This window comes from Grus americana, chromosome 29, assembly GCF_028858705.1.
Source record: "Grus americana isolate bGruAme1 chromosome 29, bGruAme1.mat, whole genome shotgun sequence".
Taxonomy (NCBI): domain Eukaryota; kingdom Metazoa; phylum Chordata; class Aves; order Gruiformes; family Gruidae; genus Grus; species Grus americana.
Genome location: NC_072880.1, coordinates 434,996 through 456,133, shown reverse-complemented (window position 1 = coordinate 456,133; position 21,138 = coordinate 434,996). Strand labels below are relative to the sequence as shown.

At 69.8% G+C, this 21,138-nt stretch overlaps 3 protein-coding genes across 4 annotated transcripts; 1 reads left to right on the top strand and 2 right to left on the bottom strand.

The window, feature by feature from the left end:
* Positions 1-1,597: 1,597 nt before the first annotated feature.
* MUC1 (mucin 1, cell surface associated) lies at positions 1,598-6,088 on the bottom strand. The gene is made up of 7 exons (XM_054806557.1): positions 5,932-6,088; positions 4,316-5,034; positions 4,145-4,218; positions 3,891-4,033; positions 3,462-3,574; positions 3,208-3,354; positions 1,598-2,276 (listed from the first exon to the last, which is right to left on the bottom strand). The coding sequence occupies exons 1-7, from the start codon at positions 5,972-5,974 to the stop codon at positions 2,202-2,204; spliced, it is 1,314 nt and encodes a 437-aa protein (XP_054662532.1). The 5' UTR covers positions 5,975-6,088; the 3' UTR covers positions 1,598-2,201.
* Positions 6,089-8,548: 2,460 nt separating this feature from the next.
* THBS3 (thrombospondin 3) lies at positions 8,549-17,686 on the bottom strand. Of its 2 annotated transcripts, XM_054806555.1 has the most exons (23): positions 16,607-17,686; positions 15,239-15,445; positions 14,812-15,068; positions 14,609-14,711; positions 14,325-14,351; positions 13,935-14,017; positions 13,774-13,825; positions 13,541-13,689; positions 13,196-13,336; positions 12,933-13,010; positions 12,697-12,849; positions 12,473-12,583; positions 12,241-12,348; positions 11,849-12,008; positions 11,616-11,734; positions 11,415-11,467; positions 11,039-11,232; positions 10,786-10,964; positions 10,623-10,671; positions 10,245-10,441; positions 9,997-10,169; positions 9,049-9,188; positions 8,549-8,868 (listed from the first exon to the last, which is right to left on the bottom strand). In XM_054806555.1, exons 1-23 carry the CDS (start codon positions 17,061-17,063, stop codon positions 8,810-8,812), a joined length of 3,249 nt encoding a protein of 1,082 aa, XP_054662530.1. In that variant the 5' UTR covers positions 17,064-17,686; the 3' UTR covers positions 8,549-8,809. The 2 variants fall into 2 exon arrangements, with proteins under 2 accessions (XP_054662530.1, XP_054662529.1); XM_054806554.1 differs by having other exon boundaries at positions 13,541-13,825.
* A 306-nt stretch (positions 17,687-17,992) lies between these two features.
* On the top strand, positions 17,993-21,078 carry MTX1 (metaxin 1). The gene is made up of 8 exons (XM_054806217.1): positions 17,993-18,092; positions 18,190-18,259; positions 18,985-19,064; positions 19,235-19,327; positions 19,705-19,887; positions 20,073-20,149; positions 20,450-20,604; positions 20,689-21,078. The coding sequence occupies exons 1-8, from the start codon at positions 18,012-18,014 to the stop codon at positions 20,913-20,915; spliced, it is 966 nt and encodes a 321-aa protein (XP_054662192.1). The 5' UTR covers positions 17,993-18,011; the 3' UTR covers positions 20,916-21,078.
* The last annotated feature ends 60 nt before the right edge of the window (positions 21,079-21,138 follow it).

Here is a 21,138-nt window from a genome sequence, read left to right as displayed (position 1 = left end):
AGAGAAAAACCCCTGGGGGGGAGCAGGGGGGACCCCAAGGGGAGTTGGTCCAGCCTGGAGGACTGCTGGGTGCTGGGGTATCCTCATGGGGTGGGTAACGGGGGCTGGACCCCCCCACCCACCCAGGTATCCGCATCCCGCAGGGCCCCAGCGAGTGGTGTGGCAGGTGGAGGAGCCACGTGTGGGGCTGAGCCCCACCCTGGGCTGGCGCCTGGCCCTGGGGAGCACTGGCCCCCCCTCTGTTGGGAGCCGGGGGGGGGCGGGGCTGCGGTGGCTGGGCCGGGCTCCCTGCGAACAGGCGTTTCTTTGTAGGGCCCAGCCCAGGCGCCTGTCGATTCCTGTGGGCCCTGCCCGGGGCTGGGGGGGGGCACGCACCACCCTCCCCGGCCCTGCTGCTGCTGTGCGGGGCCGTTGCGCCCCATGCAGCACCCTCTGCACCCCGGCGGGGCTCTGCCCCGGGCACGTGGCCCCGCACTGTGACCCCATCCCTGGGTGGCAGCAGGGCTCGAGGGCAGGGACGACGTGACCCCCTGCCGCAGCCGCCCCTCAAGGCTGTTTTTAGCTTTGCCCCTTCCGGCACCATGTCCCATCCCCCCACATCATCCTGCTGTTCACGTGCATGCAAAGACACCCCCCCCCCCCCCCCCCCCCCCCCCGAAGCCCACTCTGCACCCCCCAGCCCCTTGCCCGCACCCTGCCATGGCCCAGGTGCCTCCTGACACATGCCGGGGTCTCCAGGCACCCGGCGCAGCCGCATCCCCCCCCGGACCCCCTGTGCCACAGCCGAGGCGCCCACCGGCCATGCGCTGCCGTGCCGGTCCCGGGGCTGCTTCTCAGCGAAGCGGCTGGCCTCACGCCTGAGCTCACAAGGGATTTCTTTAGGGAAGGTTTGTTTCCTTGTTTTTTTGGCCTTTCAGTGGTTGCCAAAATCCTCCCAGCCCCCAGTGCGGGCCCAGCCCAGCCCAGGACTGCAGGGGGGCTGCCCCCCTGCTCAGGGCATGGCCGTCTGGAAGGCTTGCGCCCCAGCACAGCCCGGCACATGGCCCCACACCGGGCAGGCCAGGTCCTGCTTCGGTCCCCGGCCCCACTGGGGCCACCGCGCTGCCCTCGCACAGCCCAGCCACGCTCCCCTTCCTCCTGGTACCCCCCAAAGCTGTTCTGGGGCTCACTCGGGGTTTGGAGGATCCCAAAGCTGGACCAGGCAGGGGTGGGGAGCGGGACCAGCTGGGCTCAGACGCCATGGTGCACGCCAGCGCTGCGCGTACAGCCTTCACGGCGCTCGCCATGCAACTTTATGGCCCCGTTGTCACCCTCACATGCCGCTTGTGCAGCCGCAGGATAACCGGTTGCATCACGCACGACGTGTTTGCTCACCAGACAGAAACCGAGAGTGCAGGGCAGGCAGGAGGGATGTCAGCAAGAGGGACGGCGTCCCAGCAGGACACCGTCACACCCAGGGGATGCAGGGGACGGGGACACCGCCCGCACTTGGGCGACTGTAGGCACAACAGCAAGTGACAAGTAACCCCAGCACGAGAAACTAGAGTGTCGCCCCCCCCCCCCCCCCCGAGTCAAGGTCACCCGGGTGGGTGACAGCCACGCCAGGGCCGTCCCACCAGCCGCCAGGCCAGAACCGGAGTCACTCTGCAGGGGAGGCACCTGGCACGCTGGGGAAGCCCCTGCGGCATCGTGGTGTGCCGGTGCTCGCCGCAGCCCTGTGGGACACGGCACCTGACTGCGCCCATCCTTTTATTGTGAAATGCGATAAATATACCACGGCCACAGCCCCTGCCACCCTGCTTCCCCCCGAGCCCAGCCCAGCGCTGACACCCCGTATATATTTATATAAAATAACACCACTAAAAGAGCAATTGAATCCCTAGGGGCGAGTGCGGGGGGGGGGGGGTGACAGCCTGGCCCCCCACCCATGGCGCAGAGCAGGGGGTGAACAGCCAAGCGAGCGCAGGGGGCCGGGGGGGGGTGCAGGGGACCCACCCTCCCACCCCAAATCTTTGTTCATCCAGTTCTGTCATGCGCATGAATCCAGCTGCTCCAGAACCATCCGGCTCCCGCTGCCCGCGGCGAGGGGCTGAGCAGCACCGGGGGCCGTGCCCGGGGGCCGGTGCTGCTCCCCCGGGAGTGGGGGGGGGGCCGCGGCCACCCCCTCCCCTCGACGGCCGCCCTCCGTCCCAGCATGTCCCTCAGAGGTTGTCAGAGGCGGCGGAGGGGTTGGTGTAGGTGAAGGTGCCGGCCCCCGCGCCGTTGCTGCCGGCCACCTGGGAGGGAGCGGGGGGGGGGGGGTATCAGAGCCGGGCTGGCCCCCTCCTCAGCCCCCACCAGGGGCAGCGGGGGGACCCCCACACCCTCACCATGGGCACCACGGCCGGCCCGGTACTCAGCCGAAAAATGCATCCCCCTCCCCTGCTTGGTGGGCAGCTGCCCCCAGCCACAGGCACTGCAGGTACCCATAGCCCCCCATGGGCACCCCGACACCACCCCCGGGTGCAGGAGCCGGCGGAGGAGCTGAAGCGGCCCCGGCCGTGTTCCTCTCCTCCTGCACGATAAACTTGCCCGGCAAGAGCAAAGGTAAATATTTACCCAGGCCCCTGGTATTTGAACAGGGCGAGCTGCTCGCACCGAGCCAGGCAGCTGGATATGGCCCCCACCTGTAGCACCGGCGGGCAGGGGAGTGCAGCACCCCGGGGGGGTAGGGACGGCCCCCCCAAACCCCACAGCACTCGGGGGAATCCGTGCCCTTTGCGCGTGCGGGCAGCTCCTGATGCTGAACCTGCAGCCGCTGGTGTGGGATACGGGGTGCAGGACACCGGGAGTGACCCCCCCACACCTCAGCCCCCTGCCCCTTGCCCGGGGCTGGGTGGGGGAAGCAGCCACCCAAGGTCGGGGGGAGCAGCCGCCCAAGGTCGCGGGGAGCTCCCCAGAGCCGGGCTGGGTCTGTCAGTGCCGGCCGCGTGCCCAGCACCACTGCTCCATCCAGGCGTGAAAGTTACCCTCACCTCCCAGCCGGGAGGGGACGACGCTGGGCGGGCTCCCAGCCGTCCCCTGCCCCAATGGCTCCGTTAGCCATTAACCCAGCAGGCAAGGGACCTGCCCAGCGACCTGCCTGCACCAAAAGCACCTTCCCCTGCACCACAGCAGCCGGGACGCCGGGCGTGAGCAGCCCTGGGGACGATGGCACTCGCCTCTCACCTGGCTGTAGGGGTTGGGCTTGCTGTTGGGTGACACGTAGCGCCCATGGCTCTGATACGGGGGGTACTCGGCCATGGGGTGGTAGGAGTCCTTTGTGCTGAGCAGGTCCAGCTTCCCTCGGCTTTTCCGGCGGCAAGTGCAGGTGGTCTGGTGGGGAGAGAGAAGGGGTCAGCGGCCTGATGGCATGAGGATGGGGACAGGGGACTCACCAGCAGAAGGCAGGTGAGGACAGGGACGGGGACGGGGACACTCACCATCAGAAAGCAGGTGAGGATGCTCAGCAGCAGCAGGATGCAGACCAGGACCAGCAGAGCGATGGCCCAATCGGGGACCACGGACACCGGTGCCGGGGATGTCACCACAGTGCCTGAAAGAGGACCAGAGCCGTGTCTGCACCACTGGGCAAAGCTGCCGGGTTAGCCAGGACAAACAGTCCTGAGAGACCCCCCAGGACGGGGCATGAGGGGATGAGCCCTCCTCCATGGGGTCCAGCTGGTCTTCCCAGTGCTGTCTGCCACAGGCACTGGGAAACCGCATCAGCTCTGCCAGCTGCAAGCCCTGAGCCTGTCCCGCCGCCAAGGAGCCTCCCTGCCCCAGCCAGGATGGGCTTGTGGAGCCCCCCCAAAGCACCCCCACGGGGCTCCATCCCCCCCTTGCGCCCCCAGCTCGGAGCTCCCCCTCACTCTGGATGCTGGCCAGCTGCAGGTCCATGATGAAGCCATTCTGGTCCAGGCTGTTCCTCAGCTGCTGCTCAGCGGCGTTGCTGGTGACGGTGTCATTGCCTTGCCCAAACACAAGGGTGGACTGCACCTCCACCGAGCCTTGGCTGCCCACAAAAGAAGGCGTTAGCGCCCGGATCGCCACCCCCTGCGAGGGGCTCTGTGCCGTGCAGCCGGGATGCGCCAGCTTCTGCAGCCGGAGCCGCTGGCACGCTCACCTGAAACGGAGCTCGCTGCATCCCTTGTAGGTCTGCCTGCCCATGCAGCTTGCGCAGCCAAAGACATACTCGAACTGCAACAAAGCACGGGGGTGACGGTCACCTCCCCAGTAGACACCCGGGGAGGTCTTTGCTCGCCCGGGGGAGCCCGTGGGCAGGGCTGGGACTCACCATGGTCAAGACAGTGTGGCTCAGACTCCTGTAGTCCTTCGACGTGGGGTCGCGCAGGCTCTCGTTGAAGCTCCTGTTGATGATGCGGAAGGACAGTGGGACACGGAGGAGCAGTTGGACAGCGGTGGGACGCAGGGCTGCGGCTTTGCTGGGGTTCGGAGGACCGCTGCTGCCCAGCACAGCCGTGGGGGTCTGCCTGGGAGCTGTGCTGCCCTGCGTGGTGACAGAGGTTTTCCGTGTGGGGATGACCTGAGCGCTGTTGCTCCCGTTGCCTTTGGTGCTGGAGATGGGGATCACCGTGCCACCACCCACGGGGGAGGTGGGAGCCACGGAGCTGCTCTTGGTTGTGTTGGTGGCGAAGGGGGGGACCCAGTTGCTGCTGTTTGTGGAGGCATTGGCATGGGAGATGGCGGGGCTGCTAGAGATGGGCACCGCGGTGCTCTTGGCTGTGGCGTTGCGTGCAGAGCTGTTGTTGGACTGGAAGTTTGTGGTGTTGCCTGTGGCAGGGAAGACTGTGGTGTGGGAGGAGACGGAGGTTTGGGTCCCGTTGCTGCTCGTGTTTTTGGAGATTTGGATGCTCGGAGTGGCGGTCATGGGGGTGGTGGTTGTCTCCGTGGTTGTCTCCGTGGTGGTCGTGTCAGTGGTGGTCGTCTCTGTGGTGGTTGTGTCAGTTGTGGTTGTCTCTGTGGTGATCTGGGTGGGGACCATGGCACATGTACCTAGAGGAAACACCAGGAGTTGGCAGCTGGCACTGCAGCACCAGTTTGGGAAAGTTTTACACCATATGGCTCCTCGGCCGAACGCTCCCCTGGGCCATGAGGTGCTGAGAAGCACCACAACCTCCAGGAGCCGACCACTGGCAGCTCCCACTGCCCATGAGGACAAGATCTCCAGGATCATCCCACAACCGGGGCTTGTGCTGGGCACATGTGGCACCACGAAGGGTCTGGGCGGTGCCACCCGGGCAGCTGGCACCGGCTCCGTGCCCAGCCCTGCAGACCCCCCCGCTCCTGAGGGGACCCTGCCACGCTGGGGGACTCGGGCACAGCCTCTCTGCCCCAATAAAACCTCCTTTGCTGCGGGTTGCTGGACTGAGAGGGTGGGGTGCCACCTGTGCCCCCCCCCGACCTGCATGGCCTGGCTGCGGGCCAGCGCAGGCAGCTCTCGGGCGGTTTCCCAGCGGGTGCCGCGGGAGCCGGCGGCACTGGAGGAGAGCCCGGGGTCCAGGCAGCTCACCGAGACACACCTGCATACCAGCTTGTGAGCCCCGGGCGCAGCCTGCTCCGGCTGGCCCTGGCACAGCCCGGCTGCCTGGCACCGGCCGATCCTTTCGGACACAGCTAAGGGGGACCGCAGCCACAGCGAGGTCCCCGCGCCCCAGCTTTGCTGTGGACAACCAGCCGCAGGGCACTGCGCCCCAGGGCCAGACCAGGAGAGACAGTGATGTCTCTGCCATTGGGCTGCCGAGGGCCACAGGCTCTGGCGTCCCCTGGTCCCTGCTCAGAAATCAGCATGGGGGGCCCCGCTCCCGTCCCCCTGCCTCGTTACCTCCCCGCTCACCCGGGTCCCAGCCCGGCTCCCTGCAGCTCAGGGTCCTGCCGGCCCCAGCCCCTCACCTGCGCCCAGCACCAGCAGCAGCAGAAGGGCGGTAAACGCCATGGGGCTCGTCCTGGGGGGGTCCTGGTGCCTGTTGGGGCTCCGCGGCAGCTGCTCTCCCGTTAGCTGGTGGCACGCTCGGCGATCCGGGGATCAGGAACTGGCGGCTCGGCAGCGGTGGGAGCTTTATAGAGCACCTGGAGCAGGTGGGGAGGCCCCACCCCGCTGCTGGCCCCGGGAGGGGGGGGGTCCCTCCGCCCTGCTTGGCACAGGGCACCGGGGTGCCGCCTTGCCGATGGGGCCCCTGTGGCATCCCCCCCCCCCCAGGCTGGGTCCCCCACGGTCCCCCGACACAGGGGGATGCTGCCAGCAGCGTCCCTGTGCCGTGGGTGGATGCAGGCCTGGGTGGGGGCACAGGGAGGGGGCAGCAGCCGGGCGTCCCTGGGCAGGGCTGGAGGGCAGTCTGCCTGGCCCCCCAGGCTAACAGCCCCCAGACCTGGTGGGGAGCATGGTGGATGGGGGGGATGGGGGGTCCCCAGCTCTTCATGCAGGGGGGGCACCTCACCCTCTGGCTCAGCCTGGGGTTAATCATTACCGGCCAGCCACTGCCTCGCCCTACACTCAAACAGACACCGGTGATCCCCCCCTCAATTGCTTACGCAGGTGGGGCCCAGGGCCCCACGAACTCCCAGTACCTCCCTGTAACCTCCCCGCCAGGCCCCAGGGCCTCCCCCAGGCACAAGGGCCCCGGCAGGCACAAGACCCCCTTCCCACTCAGGGCACAGCCCCCGGCCCAGGCTGACGCCGGGTGCCAAGCCGGATGCCGATGCTCCACCCCAGAGGTACCAGGTGCCACCGGTGCCAGGGCGTAGAGCCCCTGTCCTCCCCGCTGACACGTGCTTCTGGCATGGCCAGACCACACCAGCATTTCTGGTCCCTCCCTGCCCTGGCCCTGTGGGAGAGCCCCAATTCCCAGGGAGGGCCCCAATTCCCGGGGAGGGCTTGGCAGGGGCCCCCACACCCAGCATCTTGCCTGGTCCCGCGTGGAGTTGAACTGCCGGGGGGGCTTTCTGAGACGCTGGTGCGAGGGGAGCGGAGAGGAGCGACCCTCCACCCTGCAGCGACAGTGGGGCCGGAGACGGGCAGCCTGGGCGTCAGCACCGGTGCGATGGGACCCAGCTGTACCCCATCCCCCGACAGGGTCCACAGCCTTGGTGCCAGGCAAGGGGAATGCAGGCCGGGCACAGGCAGGGCACAGGCAGCAAGCTCTGGGCGAACACGACCTCCCTGAAAGCCCTCCGCCACCTCGCACAGCGATGCTGACTCCCACCACCCTTCGCCTGGGTTGCTGCTCCCACACCCGCCACGTTCTGCTCCTTGTGCCTCTCCCCGCTCCCGGCCCGTGTGTCATCATCCCCCCCGGCCCCCAGCCCCTCAGCCTGCTCGAAGCAGGGGTTCGAGGTCCGCGCTATTTCACTTGACAGCAAACCACAGAGGACACGCTGCGTGGGGGATCTGAAGGAAAGGAAGGGGCCGGACACGCAGCGCCGTGTCCCCGTCCCCTGAGGGCACCCCAGCGCCCACTGCCCTCCCACGCCAGCCCACGGAAACACCCCCAGTCACCAGCACGGGCCTTGGGAGCCGTGCGGCTGGGCCGGCCGTACCCGGCACCCACGCGTGCCCGCAGGGCTGAGCGGGGCCGCCCCATCCCCACGGCCCGTGCCCGCCCGCCCCACGCGCGACCCCGCCCAGCCCGCGGCTCTTGAGCTGCGGCGCCCCCTGGCGGGCGCGGCCTCGCGCAACGCTCGTCCTGAGCCCCGGCTCTGCCGAGAGGGACCGGGACCGGGACCCCGCGGACGCCCCTCGCAGCCCCGCTCCGCCGTGCAGCCCCCGGAAGGGGAGGCGGGACGGGAGGCACTCGTTACCGAGCTGTGATTTCACCTGCTCTGGCCCCGCACAGGTGCGCGCAGCGCCGCCGTGATGCCCGGGCACCCCCGGGCACCCCCCGCCCCGGTCCCGCTGCGGCCCCGAGGCGGGAACGGGCAGCGGACAACGCTCGCCCAGGCGGCGGCACCGGCGGGGCTGCCCCGCGGCCGCTGCATTGCCCTTTTAAGAGGGGGGCCCGGGGCCGCCGCGCCCATTGTCGCCGCCGCCGCGGGGCGGGGGGGTGGGGGGCCGGGCCGGTGCCGGTGCCGGCCCCGCGCGCTCCGGGGCGGGGCGGGGCGGGAGGGGGGTGGGGGGGGCACATTCCGCCGCGTTGCCGGGACAGCCGTCCCCATGGCGACCGGGCACTGCCGCCGGGGCTCGGCGCGCGCCGCGCAGTTCCCACGGAGCGGCCCAAGCGGCGGCGGCTCCGCTCCCCTCCGGGGCGGCGGGAGGGACGGGATGCGGTGCAGTGTTGTGCTCTCGCCTACCAATATTGCACTCGTCCCGGCCTCCCGCCGCCACGGGCTCCGCCGGTGGGACCGGCCGGGCACCGGGCTCCCCACCCACCCCCGCGACGACCGTACCGGGAGGACGGCAAGGGACGGAGCCGAGAGCACGGGGGGTGGGGGGGTGGTGGTGGTGGGGGTGATGGGGGCAGCGGGGCCCCGGGACCCCCCAGGAACCGGGCGCGCAGGCTAGAAAACACTCAAAACTTTATGGCCAGACTTCGGGCAGGGACCACAGCAGCAGGCAGCGCCCGGGGCAGGGCGGGGACGAGCAGCCCCGGCACCCACGGAGCCCCGCTCGCCCCCGCTGCCGGCCGCACGCGCCGCTACCGGCAGTGCAAAGTCCGCGGGGGGGGGGGGGGGGCCGGGAGCGGGGCCCGGCCGGGAGGGGCTGCGGGGCCCGGAGCGCCCCTGGGTGCCGCTGGCGGGGGGGTGGGGTGGGTGGGCCCGGGCCGGGCGCGGCCGCTCACTCGCGTCCCTCCAGCAGGAACCGGCGGAAGGGCTCGAAGTCGGCGGGGATCGTGTCTGCGGGGCGAGAGCGCGGGGGGGCGTCAGGAGCCGGCAGGGGCCAAGCCCCGGTAAAGCGGGAGAGCCCCCCGGCCCAGGACCGAGAGAGGAGATGCTCTGCGAGCTCTCGGCCCCCGCCCCGGTGCGGGGGGTGGGTGTCGGTGTCCCCGCGGGGGGGGGGGGGAGCCCGGTGCTCACCGTTGCAGCGGTACTGCAGGTTGGACCAGATGATGTTCTCCTGGGAGAAGCAGAAGACCCCCAGCCGCCCCCCACGCATGGTGGTGTCAATGATCACCCCGGAGTCAGCCACCAGCCGCGGGCCCTCGTACAGCCGCACCCTGCGGGAAGGGAACGGTCGGCCCGGCCGGTCAGCGGGGCACCGGGACCCCACCGGGGCCAGCGCCGGGTATCCCGACCCGGGGCTGTGGTGGGGGCCGGGGGCACCGGGCTGGGGCATCCCGCCCCGGGGTGGGGATGGGGGCACCCGACCGGGAACGGGGCATCCCGCGGGGGCTGGGATGGGGGGCACCCCGCCGGGGCCGGACCCCCGTCCGGGGCCCCCCGCTGTGGCCGGGATGGAGCCCCCCGCGCCGCCCCCGTCCCGGCCCCGCCGCCTTTGTCGGGCGCTTTGCATGTGAAAGGCGCCGGCGGCCGGCGGGGTCGCCATGGCGACGGGACAATGGCCGCGGGGGCCCGGCGGGGCGGACGGGGCGGACGGGCCTGGCCCGCGGAGCCCCCCCGCGGCGGCTGCCCCGACGGGATCCTTAAAGGGGAAACGCGCCCGCGGCACCACGGGGGCAGGTCCTCTCCCCACGGCCAGCATCCCCCCCCGTGCTGGACCACACCGGGGCTGGACCCCCTTCCAACGCCCGGTACCCCCCGCCCCGGGCTGGACCCCCTCCCAATGCCCGGTATCCTCCCCACCAGGGTGGCCCCACAGAGGGTGGCCCCACCAAAGGGGACCCCCATCCCAACAGCCAGCATCCCCATACTGGTGTGGTCCCACTGGACACCCCACCAGGGCTGGACCCCCCCACCGGGGATCAACCCCCTTCCAACAGCCACCATCCTCCCCCTACGCCGTGGCCAGAGCACCCCCCAGCCCAGCAGCCTCCGTGCCGTCCCCCTGTGCCCGCCCCCTCTCACCTGATGTAGCCCACCTGGGGCCTGTGCGCCAGCTGCCAGCGGTAGGACGTCTTGTCCCGCCAGCCCACGTTGCGTGGGTCCTTCCAGAGCAGGCGGACGTGGTCGGGCGTGTGGCCCGTGTGCCACAGCGCATTGCGCAGGTGCTCCCCAGGGCCCGTCGAGGACTTCACTGCCTGCGGGTGCATGGGGCGTCATGGGGGACTCGGCCGGGGGGACCCGACCCGGCCCGTGGGGTGGCCAGCACCCACCTTGAGCTGCAGTCCCGGCTCAGCCACGGCACGGAAGGGGGTGGCCTGCCAGTACGTCTGCTCTGTTTGCTTCCACATCACCACGTAGAAGCTGGCGCTGTCCTGGTAGCTGAAGATGAAGCCGGCGTAATCATCATCAGTGACGGTGTTGACGTGGAAGGTGCCCTCGAAGTCCACCCCGTTGAAGGCCGTGTAGCCTACAGGCAGGCAAATGCTGCAAGGAGCCATCTCCCCCCGCACGGGACCCTGCTCCCCGGCTCTCTCCAGCCCACCCTCCGCCCCTCTGCTGGGCAAAGAACCAGCCCTCACCCCCCAGCGCAGGCGGGGAGGAGTAGGGGGCTGTCCCATGGGGTCTGCAGGTGGGAAAGCATCTCTTACCAACAGCCAAGCCCGGGTCACTGTTCATGGTCTGCACGATCTCCATGCCCTGTGGGGGACGGCTGTGTGAGGGATGTCCCCAGCATCCCCAGGGACCTCCCAGCCCCCCTCTGCTCCCACCCTGGCAGCACAGTCCCCAAAAAACAGGGGGCAGCACCCACACCTGGTTGAGGACAACCCAGTTGGGATCGATCTGGGCGTCCCCCTCGGGGTCGAGGATGACAGTCTGGTAGGCGCGGAAGTCCGTCAGCGTCACCTCGGCACTCTCGGGGCACACGTCCAGCTGGTCCACCACCGTGTCGTTGTCAAAGTCCTCCTCACACACGTCACCCACGCCGTTCCCTGGGGACACGCACCCCGGTCAGGGCTGGACCGAGCCCGCGTGGCTCTGCCTCTCCTGCCCGCCCCGCGCTCACCGTCCGAGTCCTTCTGGTTGGGGTTGGGGATGAGGCGGCAGTTGTCTGGGCCTGGTGCCGTGTAGTCAGGGATGCCATCGTTGTCATCGTCATTGTCACAGTCATCCCCCAGCCCGTCGTTGTCTGAGTCCAGCTGGGAGCTGTTTGGGATCTCGGCGCAGTTGTCCTTGGTGTCCTGATGCCCATCCCCATCGCTGGGAGCAAGAATGGGGTCAGAGCAGCAAACCGGGGACCTGGCACCATGGCCCAGCACCCTCGCTGACCCCAAAGACCCCACCATCCCCCCTCCCAGGTCCCCGAGCCAGGAACCCAGGTCTGCCCCCGAGATGGGACAGGACGGGACAGGGAGGTGACCCCGCAGCAGCACTGTCCCCACCTGTCCTCATTGGTGTCACAGATGTCTCCTACCAGGTCGCTGTCCATATCTGTCTGGAGGAGACCAGAGCCCTAGTTCAGCGGACACCCCAGGGCGAGGGGGCCCAGCTGTGCTGCAGGAGGCCCCCCCCGCAGGAGGACCCCCGCGCAGCAGGACCCTGCACGCCCCGGGCCTCCTGCCCCAGCCTGGCCCCGGCCATACCTGAGTGGGGTTGCTCATTTCAGGGCAACTGTCACATGCGTCCCCGACGCCGTCCTCGTCCCGGTCCGTCTGCAGAGGGTTGGGCACTTTGGGGCAGTTATCCAGCATGTTGGGAATCCCTGCGAGGACAGCGCTGGGTGGATGCCCTCACCCCCCGACCTTGCGTGACAGCATCCCTGCTCTGTGAGCAGCCCCGGCCCCGCGCAGGCAGGCCAGCCCCAAGAGCCGCTCACCGTCCCCATCGATGTCATTATCACATGCGTCACCCTCGCCGTTGCTGTCCGTGTCCCGCTGGTCGTTATTGGGCACATTCGGGCAGTTATCGCAGGCGTCCCCGAAGGAGTCGGTGTCTGAGTTCTGCTGGTCCTTGTTGGGGAAGAGCCGGCAGTTGTCCTGCAGGGAAGAGGACAGGGATGCCCGAGCTGCAGCGGCTGGCAGACAAGAGGTCACAGTCCCACACAGGTCAGGGCGGGAGGACATCTCCAGCACGCTAAGACCATCCCAGAGCCTGCTGATCCCTAGGAGAAGTATCCTGAGGGTGTCAGCACCAAGCCAAAGGGAGAAGCCCTTTGCCCAGCACAGCCCCTGGAGCCACAGGCGCATCCCGTCCACCCAGCACAGCCACCTCCACGTTCTTGATCCCATCGCCGTCAGCGTCATCATCACACTGGTCCCCGATGCCATCATTGTCGGCATCCTCCTGCCCCGAATTCGGTGTCAGGCGGCAGTTGTCCTGCAGGCACAGGCGACATTAAAGACAGGGAGGAGATGAGGTGGGAAGCGCAGCCCTGCCACGGGCTCCCTGAACCCCGGCACCCCCTGCCCAGGGACGCTGCCCTCCCTCTGCAGGAGCCCACCTGCTTGCAGTGCTTGTTATTGTCGATGCAGGGCAGGGGCTCATCCGGGTAGCCATCGAGGTCTGTGTCTTGCCCACACACGTTGCCGTTGCCAGCCCAGCCCACGTTGCACTGCAGAAAGAAGAACTCAGGGGCTGGGAAGCAGGGCAGGACCAACTGCTGCCTGTGCCGATACCAGCTGCACCCCCTGCTTTGCCCTCCTCCTGGCTCCGTCCCCCACTCACCGCACAGGAAATTTCACCGTTCCTCTCGAACACGCAGAAGCCGTTGATGTCGCAGGGGTTGGAGGTGGGAGTGCTGCAGGACTTCTGTGGGACGCAGCCAGACGTTTGATTCCCCACAAACCCTGACTTGCAGGGACCACATTTGTAGGAGCCCTGGGAGAGAGAGGGCAGGGGCAGGATTAGGGGAGCTGAGCAGCCCCGGATGCCAGGCAGGGGAGCAGGGCGGCTCTGCTCACCAGCGTGTTGGTGCAGATGGAGTTGGGGTCGCAGCCCCCGTTGTTCCCATCGTTGCATTCGTCGATATCTGTGCAAACCTGCGAACAGCGCGGGAGAAACCATCGCCCAGGGCCTTTCCCTGCCTGCAGCTCTGCCCATTCCTGTCCCAGGAAAGCTGTCCTCCTCTGGCAGGCACACAGCATCCTCCACCCGTCCCTGCAGTTCAGCAGCCCAGAGCACCCACAGGGAACCGGCTGAGTCCCGTGGTACCGCGCTCACTTACCTGCTTGCTGGCCCTCGCATAGTCCACCCCCACGCCAGAGACGGTGTTGCCCCGGTAGCCGCGGGGACAGGGCTCGCAGCGGAAGCCAGGGGCCGTGTTGATGCACTTGGAGCCAGGGAAGCAGGGGTTGGCATGAGCACACTGCGGCACGGGGAGAGAGAAAGGCTTCACCCCCGGGCATGGCATCCCACGTGTCAGGGTGGCCACTGCCCTGGGGGCATCCCGGCAGGGCCGTTCCCCGGCTTGAGGACGCATCCGGAGAGGGGAAACATGGTCTGCCCACGCTGCTCGGGCAGCGCTGGGGCTCAGATGTCACCTGCTGACCCGCCCCAGGACCGTGCCCACCTCATTGATGTCAGCGCAGTGCGTGCCGTTACCCTCCAGCCCCGGTGGGCAGGGCCCGCAGCGGTACCCAGGGTACTCATACGTCTCCATGCAGTCCACGCCGCTGAAACAGGGGTTGGGGTTGCAGCGGGACCGGTGCTCATGGAAGCCTGAGAAGAGGAGGGCCGGGCAGGGGGTGAGATGGGGTGGCCCTTTGCCCCCTGAAATGGGAGCAGAGCCTTGCCAGCACTCACCGCAGACCTGGCACTCCATGATGGTGTTGCGGATCAGAGACATCTCCTTCACCTGAGAGGCAGCAGAGCATGGAGCGTCAGGGGGATGCAGCGTATTGACCGGCGCCCTGCTCTTGGGCAAACCCAGCCCGGGGACAGCCAATACCACCCCACCATCTCACCTGGTCCCTAATGTCTTCCCGCAGCTCAGTCAGGATCCGGTTGAAGAGAGTCAGCTGCGTGACCAGTGCCTTGGTCTGCTCGCCTGCCAGGAGCAGAAAGGACAAGGTCAACCCCAGGACAGACGCAGCCTCCCGGGGCTGTGGGCTGGGACTGCTCTGCCCCCCCTCAGGGAGGACGAGACAGCCAACGACCCATCCTCTTCCTCCCTAGTCCTCGCAGGACCCCTTCCCCTGTAGCACATCCCGTGCCCTCAAATCCACCCCATCCTGGGGCCCTGCAGGCGCTTGGGGCACTGTGACAGATGGTGGAGGGTTTTCTGCCTCTGTGGAGCCCCAAACGCTGCCATCACCCTCACGCCAGGGAAAGGGGGAAGCAGAGCAGGAACTTACCTAGGATGGAGGCCAGCACGCTTGTCACTGCAAGGAGAGAGATGAGATATTACCGAGTGCTGCCGCCAAAGCCCAGCAGTGTAACCTTGCACGGTTGCTCCTGGTCAGCACGTGCACAGAGCAGGAGCTCCCACCTGCGTGGGGACACCTGGACCAGGAGAGGCAGGAGCAGCTCTCTGTGCGGCGTGCTGTCGCCTCCCACCCCCATGTGCCACAGCACATGGGTGACCCTGTAAGCCCTCCGCGCTGCCCCTGCTCGGCACAGGGTGCAGATGTGCCGCTACCTGCGCTGTGAATGGACTCATCTCCTTGGAAAGGGCACTCGCTCAGGGCCCCGACGCGGCTCATGGACCCTCCCAGGATGAGCTTCATCGACTCCACGAACCCCTAACATAGAAGGGGAGAGTGTCAGCCATGGGGGGGTTCTGCCTGCCCCTGAGGGCGCGGGGGGGTGTGTCTCAGCCCCCCAGGGGGTCCCGGCACTCACCTGCATCCTCTGGTAGGCCTTCTGCCCCGTGCGCACCTCGATGGACTCCACCTCTGCCAGGGGGATCTCCGACAGCTCGGGCAGCCCCACGCTGGAGTCCATCTGCTTGCAGTCGACGTAGAGCTCCACGCTCAGCATGTCCCCGCGCAGCCCACTCAGGCGCACGATGATAGTGTGGCTCTGCCCGTCCGCCACGTGCGCGTGCTGCAGGTTGACCGAGTGCAGCTTGTTGTCTTCCCGCAGGTAACGCACCAGGACTGTGGAGGAGCAGGAAGGGGCCATCAGCTCTCCCCACCAGCACCGGCAGCCCCCCGGGACCCGTGTGCACCCCGTTGCTCTCCCCAGCGGACCCCGCAGACAGCAGGAACTTGGTTTCCGTTTCTCTCTGAACATCAGGGCAAGACATCCCCGCGCAGCAGGCACCCACCTTTGTTGATTTTCCCCACCACAGAGACCTCCAGCCACCTCGTGTTGTCCTTCTTGGAGTAGAGGCCGAAGAGGGTCCCCCCCTGCTTGGGGGGCAGGCGGAAGGTGGAGAGGAGGTAAACGTCATTAACCGTCAGGAGCTCCATCCGGATCTTGTGCGTTATGCTGGCCATCTGCCGGGCCTCGCTCACCATCAGCAGGTCGATGACTGCGGGAGACAAGGACGGGGCGGGGGGGGGTCGCATCCTGACTGGCAGCCGCAGCTCCGGCTGCAGGAGCGCGGAGATGCCCGGTGCAGGGCTCTGCGGTCCGGTCTGCTACAAGCCCGGCCAGACCGAGGGGACGGGGGTGTCCCTGGACCGCCGGGCCCCCGGGAAGGGGGGGGGGGCCGGGGAAGCCCCGAGGGCTCCGGGCCCCGCCCAGCCCCGGCCCCGCGCGGTGGCGCTCCAGGACCGGCAGCGCCGCGGCCGCACGGCCAAGAGGAACCCGCGGAGCCCCCGCCACCGGCGGGACCGGCGGCTCGGGGGCCCAGCGGTGTCCCCGGCCCGGAGCCTGCCCTGCTCCCCCGCTCCGCAGCCGTGGCTTCCCCGCGGGGGCGTCCGCAGCACCCCGCCGGCCCCGAGCATCCCGCAGCCGGGGCGGGCAGGGCTGGCAGAGCCGGTCCGGCCCCGCGAGATCGCGGAGCGGAGCGGGGACGCAGTTCGCGTGGAGCTGCGGGGGCAGCGCGGAGCACCCCCGGGACCGGCCCCGGCGGACGGCGCGGAGCAGCGACCGCGGCCGCCCCGCCAAGGCGCAGCGTAACCGGGAGCGCCTGCAGGGACGACCCGGCCCTCGGCACCGGCCCGGGGAGCTCCGGGGAAGCACGGAGATCCCGGTCCCGCCGCCGCAAGGGTGCCCCCGCCTGCTCCGTGCAACCGCACCGGGCAGACCGGGAGGAGCCCCGGCGCCGGGGCAAGCCCCAGCCGCGCACCGCGGCCCCGGGAGCCCCCGCCGACCGGAGCCCTCCCGTCGCTCCGAGCCGGCATCGGGACCGACGTCCGGGCGAGGCCAGCGGCTCCCTGCCCCGAGTTGCCCCCGGGCAGAGCCGACCCTGGGGGGGGGTGCAGGCGGCCGCCCCGAGCTCCGGGGATGAATGTTGCCTCTGTCCCCCGCTGCCCGCAGCCCGGCTGCCAGACCTCCCAGGGCGAGCAGAGCCGCTGTCAGCGGCCCCGGGCCGGGGAGCGGGGCAGGGGCCCCCGGCTGGCGGCAGCGGGGCCAGGGGTCTCCAGCCGCCGCCTCCCGGCTGGCAGCGGGCCGGGCGCCCCGTCCGCTTCGTCCCGTCGGGGCCGCCCCGCCGCCGTCCCGGTGCCCGGCCCGGCAGCAGCCTTACCTTGCAGCCCGTGGCGAGCCGCGCCGGCGGCGCCCAGCAGGAGCAGCGCCAGGAGCGCGCCGAGCGCCGGGCCCCCCGCGGCCGCCGGTGCCCCCATGCCGCCGGTGCCGCCGGTGCGGAGCGGAGAGCGGCGGGGCGGGGTGGCGCGAGCGGGGAGGGGCCGGCGCCGCCGGCGAGGAGGAAACAAAGAGCCGTCAATCACGGGCGCGCATCCCGGGGACCCCGGCGGGCGCTCCGCCGCGGCGGCCCGGCCGCAGCCCCGCCGGCGGAGAGGAGCGGGGCGCGGCGCACCGGGCCCGGGGCTACGGACGACCCACCGGCCGCCCTGGCGCTGCCCGCCCCTGGCGCAGCTCCCGCTCACAGAAATTGAGTGTGGCAGGCGCCGGTTCACCGGGAGGTCAGGCAGTCTGGGGCCGCCTTCTTGCGAGCCAGAGCCGCCCCAGCAGCGCCGGAGCATCCCAGCCCGGGAGAGCCGGGGACCGCCGCCGGCAGCCGAGGGCGCGGGGGCTGCTTTTGCCAGGGGTGCCGCACGGCGGGATGCCGGTCCCCGGGCCGGGTGGTGCTTCCCCGGGCAGGCGGAGCCCCCGGGCCGGGCGGCGCTCTCCGTGCGGGAAAGCAGCGAGCGGAGCCAGCCCGCCTGGAGAGCGGCTCAGCGGCATAAATCAGCCCCGGGACCCGGCCCAAGCCCCGGGGCGACATAATGAGCTCATCCCGGGAGCTCCTTCCCCTCCGCCTCGGGCTGCGGCGAGAGAGAGCGGGGGCGCGGGGGGAGGGGGGGGGGCGCGGCGGGAGCCCCCAACGTGCCTTCGGGCGGCGGCAGCGCGGTGCCCCGCGGGCAGCGCCCGGGCCGGTCCGTACCGCCGGAGCCCGCCGCGCCGCCCGGGGATGCTCGGGGCCGGCCAAGCCGCTCCCCGCTGAGCGCCGGCCAAGGCGGGCGGGCGGCCCGCGGCGCCCCGGCCGTGTTTACTCCTGTTTCCCCCGGCTCCATAACAACGGGCCGGGCCCAGCCCCAGCCCCGGCCCCGCTCCCCCGGCCCCAGCGGCTCGGCACACGCCAGCGGCCCCAGGGAGCGGAGGCGGGGGGGGGGGAGGTGGCGGAGGGTGGCTCCCGACCGCACACGGGGCTTTCCCTCCCTCCCTCCCTCCCTCCGCTCCGCTGCCAGCGGGTTCCCGCCCCAGTTTTCTGCCCATGGAAACGTGCGGGGCTGTGCGGGAGGGAACGCGGGCCCCGGCCCCAGGGCCCCGGCAGGAGCAGCCATCCCCGTCCCGGGGGCTCCGCTTCGTTTCGCTCCGCCGCGCTCGGGCACGAAGCGGAACCGGCCCGGTGCCGCCCCGCGGGGGGGGGGGTAGGGGCGGAGGCGGGGGCGGGCGGAGCCGGCCCGTGTGGTTCCGGGTCGGGCGGGAAGATGGCGGCGCCCATGGAGCTGTTCTGCTGGGCGGGGGGCTGGGGGCTGCCCTCGGTGGACCCGGACTGCCTGGCCGTGCTGGTGAGCGGGGGCGGGGCCGGGGGCGGCGGCGGGGCCGGGGCCGAAGCCGGTGCGTCCCGCCGGGCCGAGCCCCCGCTCCCGCTCTCCTCCGTTGCAGACGTACGCGCGGTTCACGGGGGCGCCGCTGAAGGTGCACCGGGTCACCAGCCCCTGGAGCAGCCCCTCCGGTAAGGGCCCCGCCGGGGCTACTGGCACTGCCCTGCGGCCGGGGCCAGCCAGCTCTCCGCACCGGCACCGCCCGGTGCCCCTCACCCCGTTGCACCCCCCTCACCCCGTTGCACCCCCCCCTCACCCCGTTGCACCCCCCCCCACCCCGTTGCACGCCCCCCACCCCGTTGCACGCCCCCCACCCCGTTGCACCCCCCTCACCCCATTGCACCCCTCCACTGCCCCCCCCGTTGCACCCCACCTTGCACCACTGCACCCTTCCCACCACTTGCGCCCCTCCTGCCCCGTTGCACCCCTCCACTGCACACCCTTCTTCACCCCATTATGACCCCCAGCCCCACTGCACACTCCCCGCCCCATTGCACCCCCCTTGCCCCTTTGCACGCCCGCCTCACCCAATTGCACCCCCTCATCCCATCACACGCCTCCCGCCCCATTGCACCACCCTGCCCTACTGCTCACCCCATTGCACCCCCTTCATGCCGGCACACTCCCTGCGTCCCATCACACACAGCTTTCATCTTCTCACCCACACCCCTCTTGTCGCTGTGTCCCCCTGCCCCACCTTACACACCCCCTACCCTGCCACGTGCGCCTCTGCCTCGCGCCCCCTCACCCGAGCATGGAGGCCCTTCACCCTGGCACAGCCCCCTGCCCCCCTCGCTCGCAGTGGGGTGGCACCCCAGGCACTGCTGCCTGCAGCCGCCCCTCTCCCTGCCTGCAGGGCGCCTGCCTGCGCTGAAGACGCGGGATGAGGGCACCATCTCCAAAACGCAGCAGATCATAACTCACCTTGGGAAACAGGTAGGGGGGGCGAGGGGCAGGCCCTGCCCCGGGCTGGGGGCTGGAGGGCACCAGAGCCCCCCTGGGAAGGAGGGGGCTCGTCCCTCCACACTTTGTCGCGGTCGCCCAAGAGGCACGGGCAGGATTTGCTGCTTCTGTGCCAAATCACGCCCGTTGCGTTCGCTCTGCAGAGATACAACGCTGACTACGACCTCTCGACTACGCAAAGAGCGGACACGCTGGCCTTCGTGTCCCTGCTGGAAGAGAAACTGCTGCCGGTGCTGGTGAGTCTCCCCGTGGCCACTGGAAACGTCTTGGGGGGGCCCCGGGGCAGGTTGTCTTGCCGAGGACTGGATCCGCTCCTTGGAGCGATGCCGGTGGGCTCAGGTGTGCGCCCACCTGCTGGGAGAGCTGGAGGACACTGCAGGCAGCAAAATCCCGGGGGCCTGGAGCATCAACAGCAGGGATCAGGGGGTGCCAGGGGTCTTGCGTGGCAGCGGCGGGTTGTGCAGCCGGGGCTGGGGTCTGGCCTTGACCCTGGTGCTCCCTCGGCCCATCGCGGTCCTGTGCCGAGCATGGGCTCCGCAGCATCCGCCACGGCTAAAGGTTGCGCTGGCTCCAACTCCGCTGTGGCCTGGGCACGGACTCTCTTCCGCTGCAGATCCACACCTTCTGGGTGGACGCGAAGAACTACGTGGAACACACGCGGAAGTGGTACGCGGAAACCATTCCCTTCCCCCTGAACTTCTTCCTGCCCAACTGTATGCACAAGCAGCACCTGGAGCGGCTGCAGCTTATGTGGGGAGACGGCTACATGGAGGATGAGGAGAAGCTGGAGAAGGAGGTGAGAAGATGCGGTCTGGGCACAGCGGGTCCTCGGTGGGTGCCCAGAGGGACCCACGCGAGGCCAAAATCATAACTGGGGTCTGGGGTTCACCCCGGCTGAGCACCCCCTTCCTGCTCCCCTTAGCACCGAGGCAGTCTGCCGTGCGGCCGGGTGGGTGACAACCCTCTGTCCTCCTCCTCCAGCTCTACCGGGATGCTCGGGAATGCCTGACGCTCCTGTCCCAGCGCCTCGGCTCCCAGAAGTTTTTCTTTGGAGACTCGTAGGTGGCCACAGGGGCAACGTGCACGGGGGCCTGAGAGCCCCCCGCACCTGGGCAGGACTGAGACCCCGCGTCTCACTGCCCAGCCATGGCTGCAGGGAAGCCGCAGCCTGCGCACGGGATGGGATCATCCTGCTCCCCCCATCCTCACCTCGGGGACCTCCCGAGGAAGAGCCGCTTGCCGTCCCCTGGGGTGCAGGGGGCTAGGCGGGGGGGGCAATGCATCTGGGTGGCTTTGGGTGGGGACAGTGGGAGGAGGCGTGAGGGACCGTGACCCAGTCACAGGTCTCTGTGCCCCAGGCCGGCCTCCCTCGATGCCTTCGTCTTCAGCCGCCTGGCGCCGCTCCTGAAGGCGAAGCTGCCCAACGGGAAACTGCAGCAGCACCTCAAGTCCCTGCAGAACCTGTGCAACTACTGCACCTCCATCCTCAGCCTCTACTTCCCCTGGGATGGAGGTGAGATGCGTCTCCCCGCCTCGCCCCACGGGCACAGGGTGACCTGTCCCCCCCGTCCACACCCCTGCTCTGCCCGCCCCCCAGGTGAGTCCCCAGCCAGCGCCCCACGGGCCGTGGGTGCTGACGGCGGCGAGGCGGAGGACGACCCCCACAAACGGCGCAACCAGCTGCTGTCGGTACTGGTGGGGCTGGCGGCCATGCTGGGCTACGCCTTCCTGAGCGGCATCGTCTCCATCCAGCGCGGCAGCACGGGGCCGGCTGGCCGCCAGCCCATTGCCCTGGAGGAGGAGGAAGAGGAGGAGGAGGAATGAAGAGCTGCATGACTGTTACTCCTCTGGTCCCTGGAACTGACTGTTTTTACATCGGGAGCCTGGCAGCATCGCTCCCTGTGGGCGCTCTGTTCTGCATCCCACCGGGAATTGCAGCCCTCTGCGGGGAGCGTGCCTGCCACGCCAATAAACCTCCCTCTCTCCACCTCTGCCCTCTCGTCCTCCCAGCAAGCTCAGGGCCCTTCCCAGTTTCCCCAGTTGCACA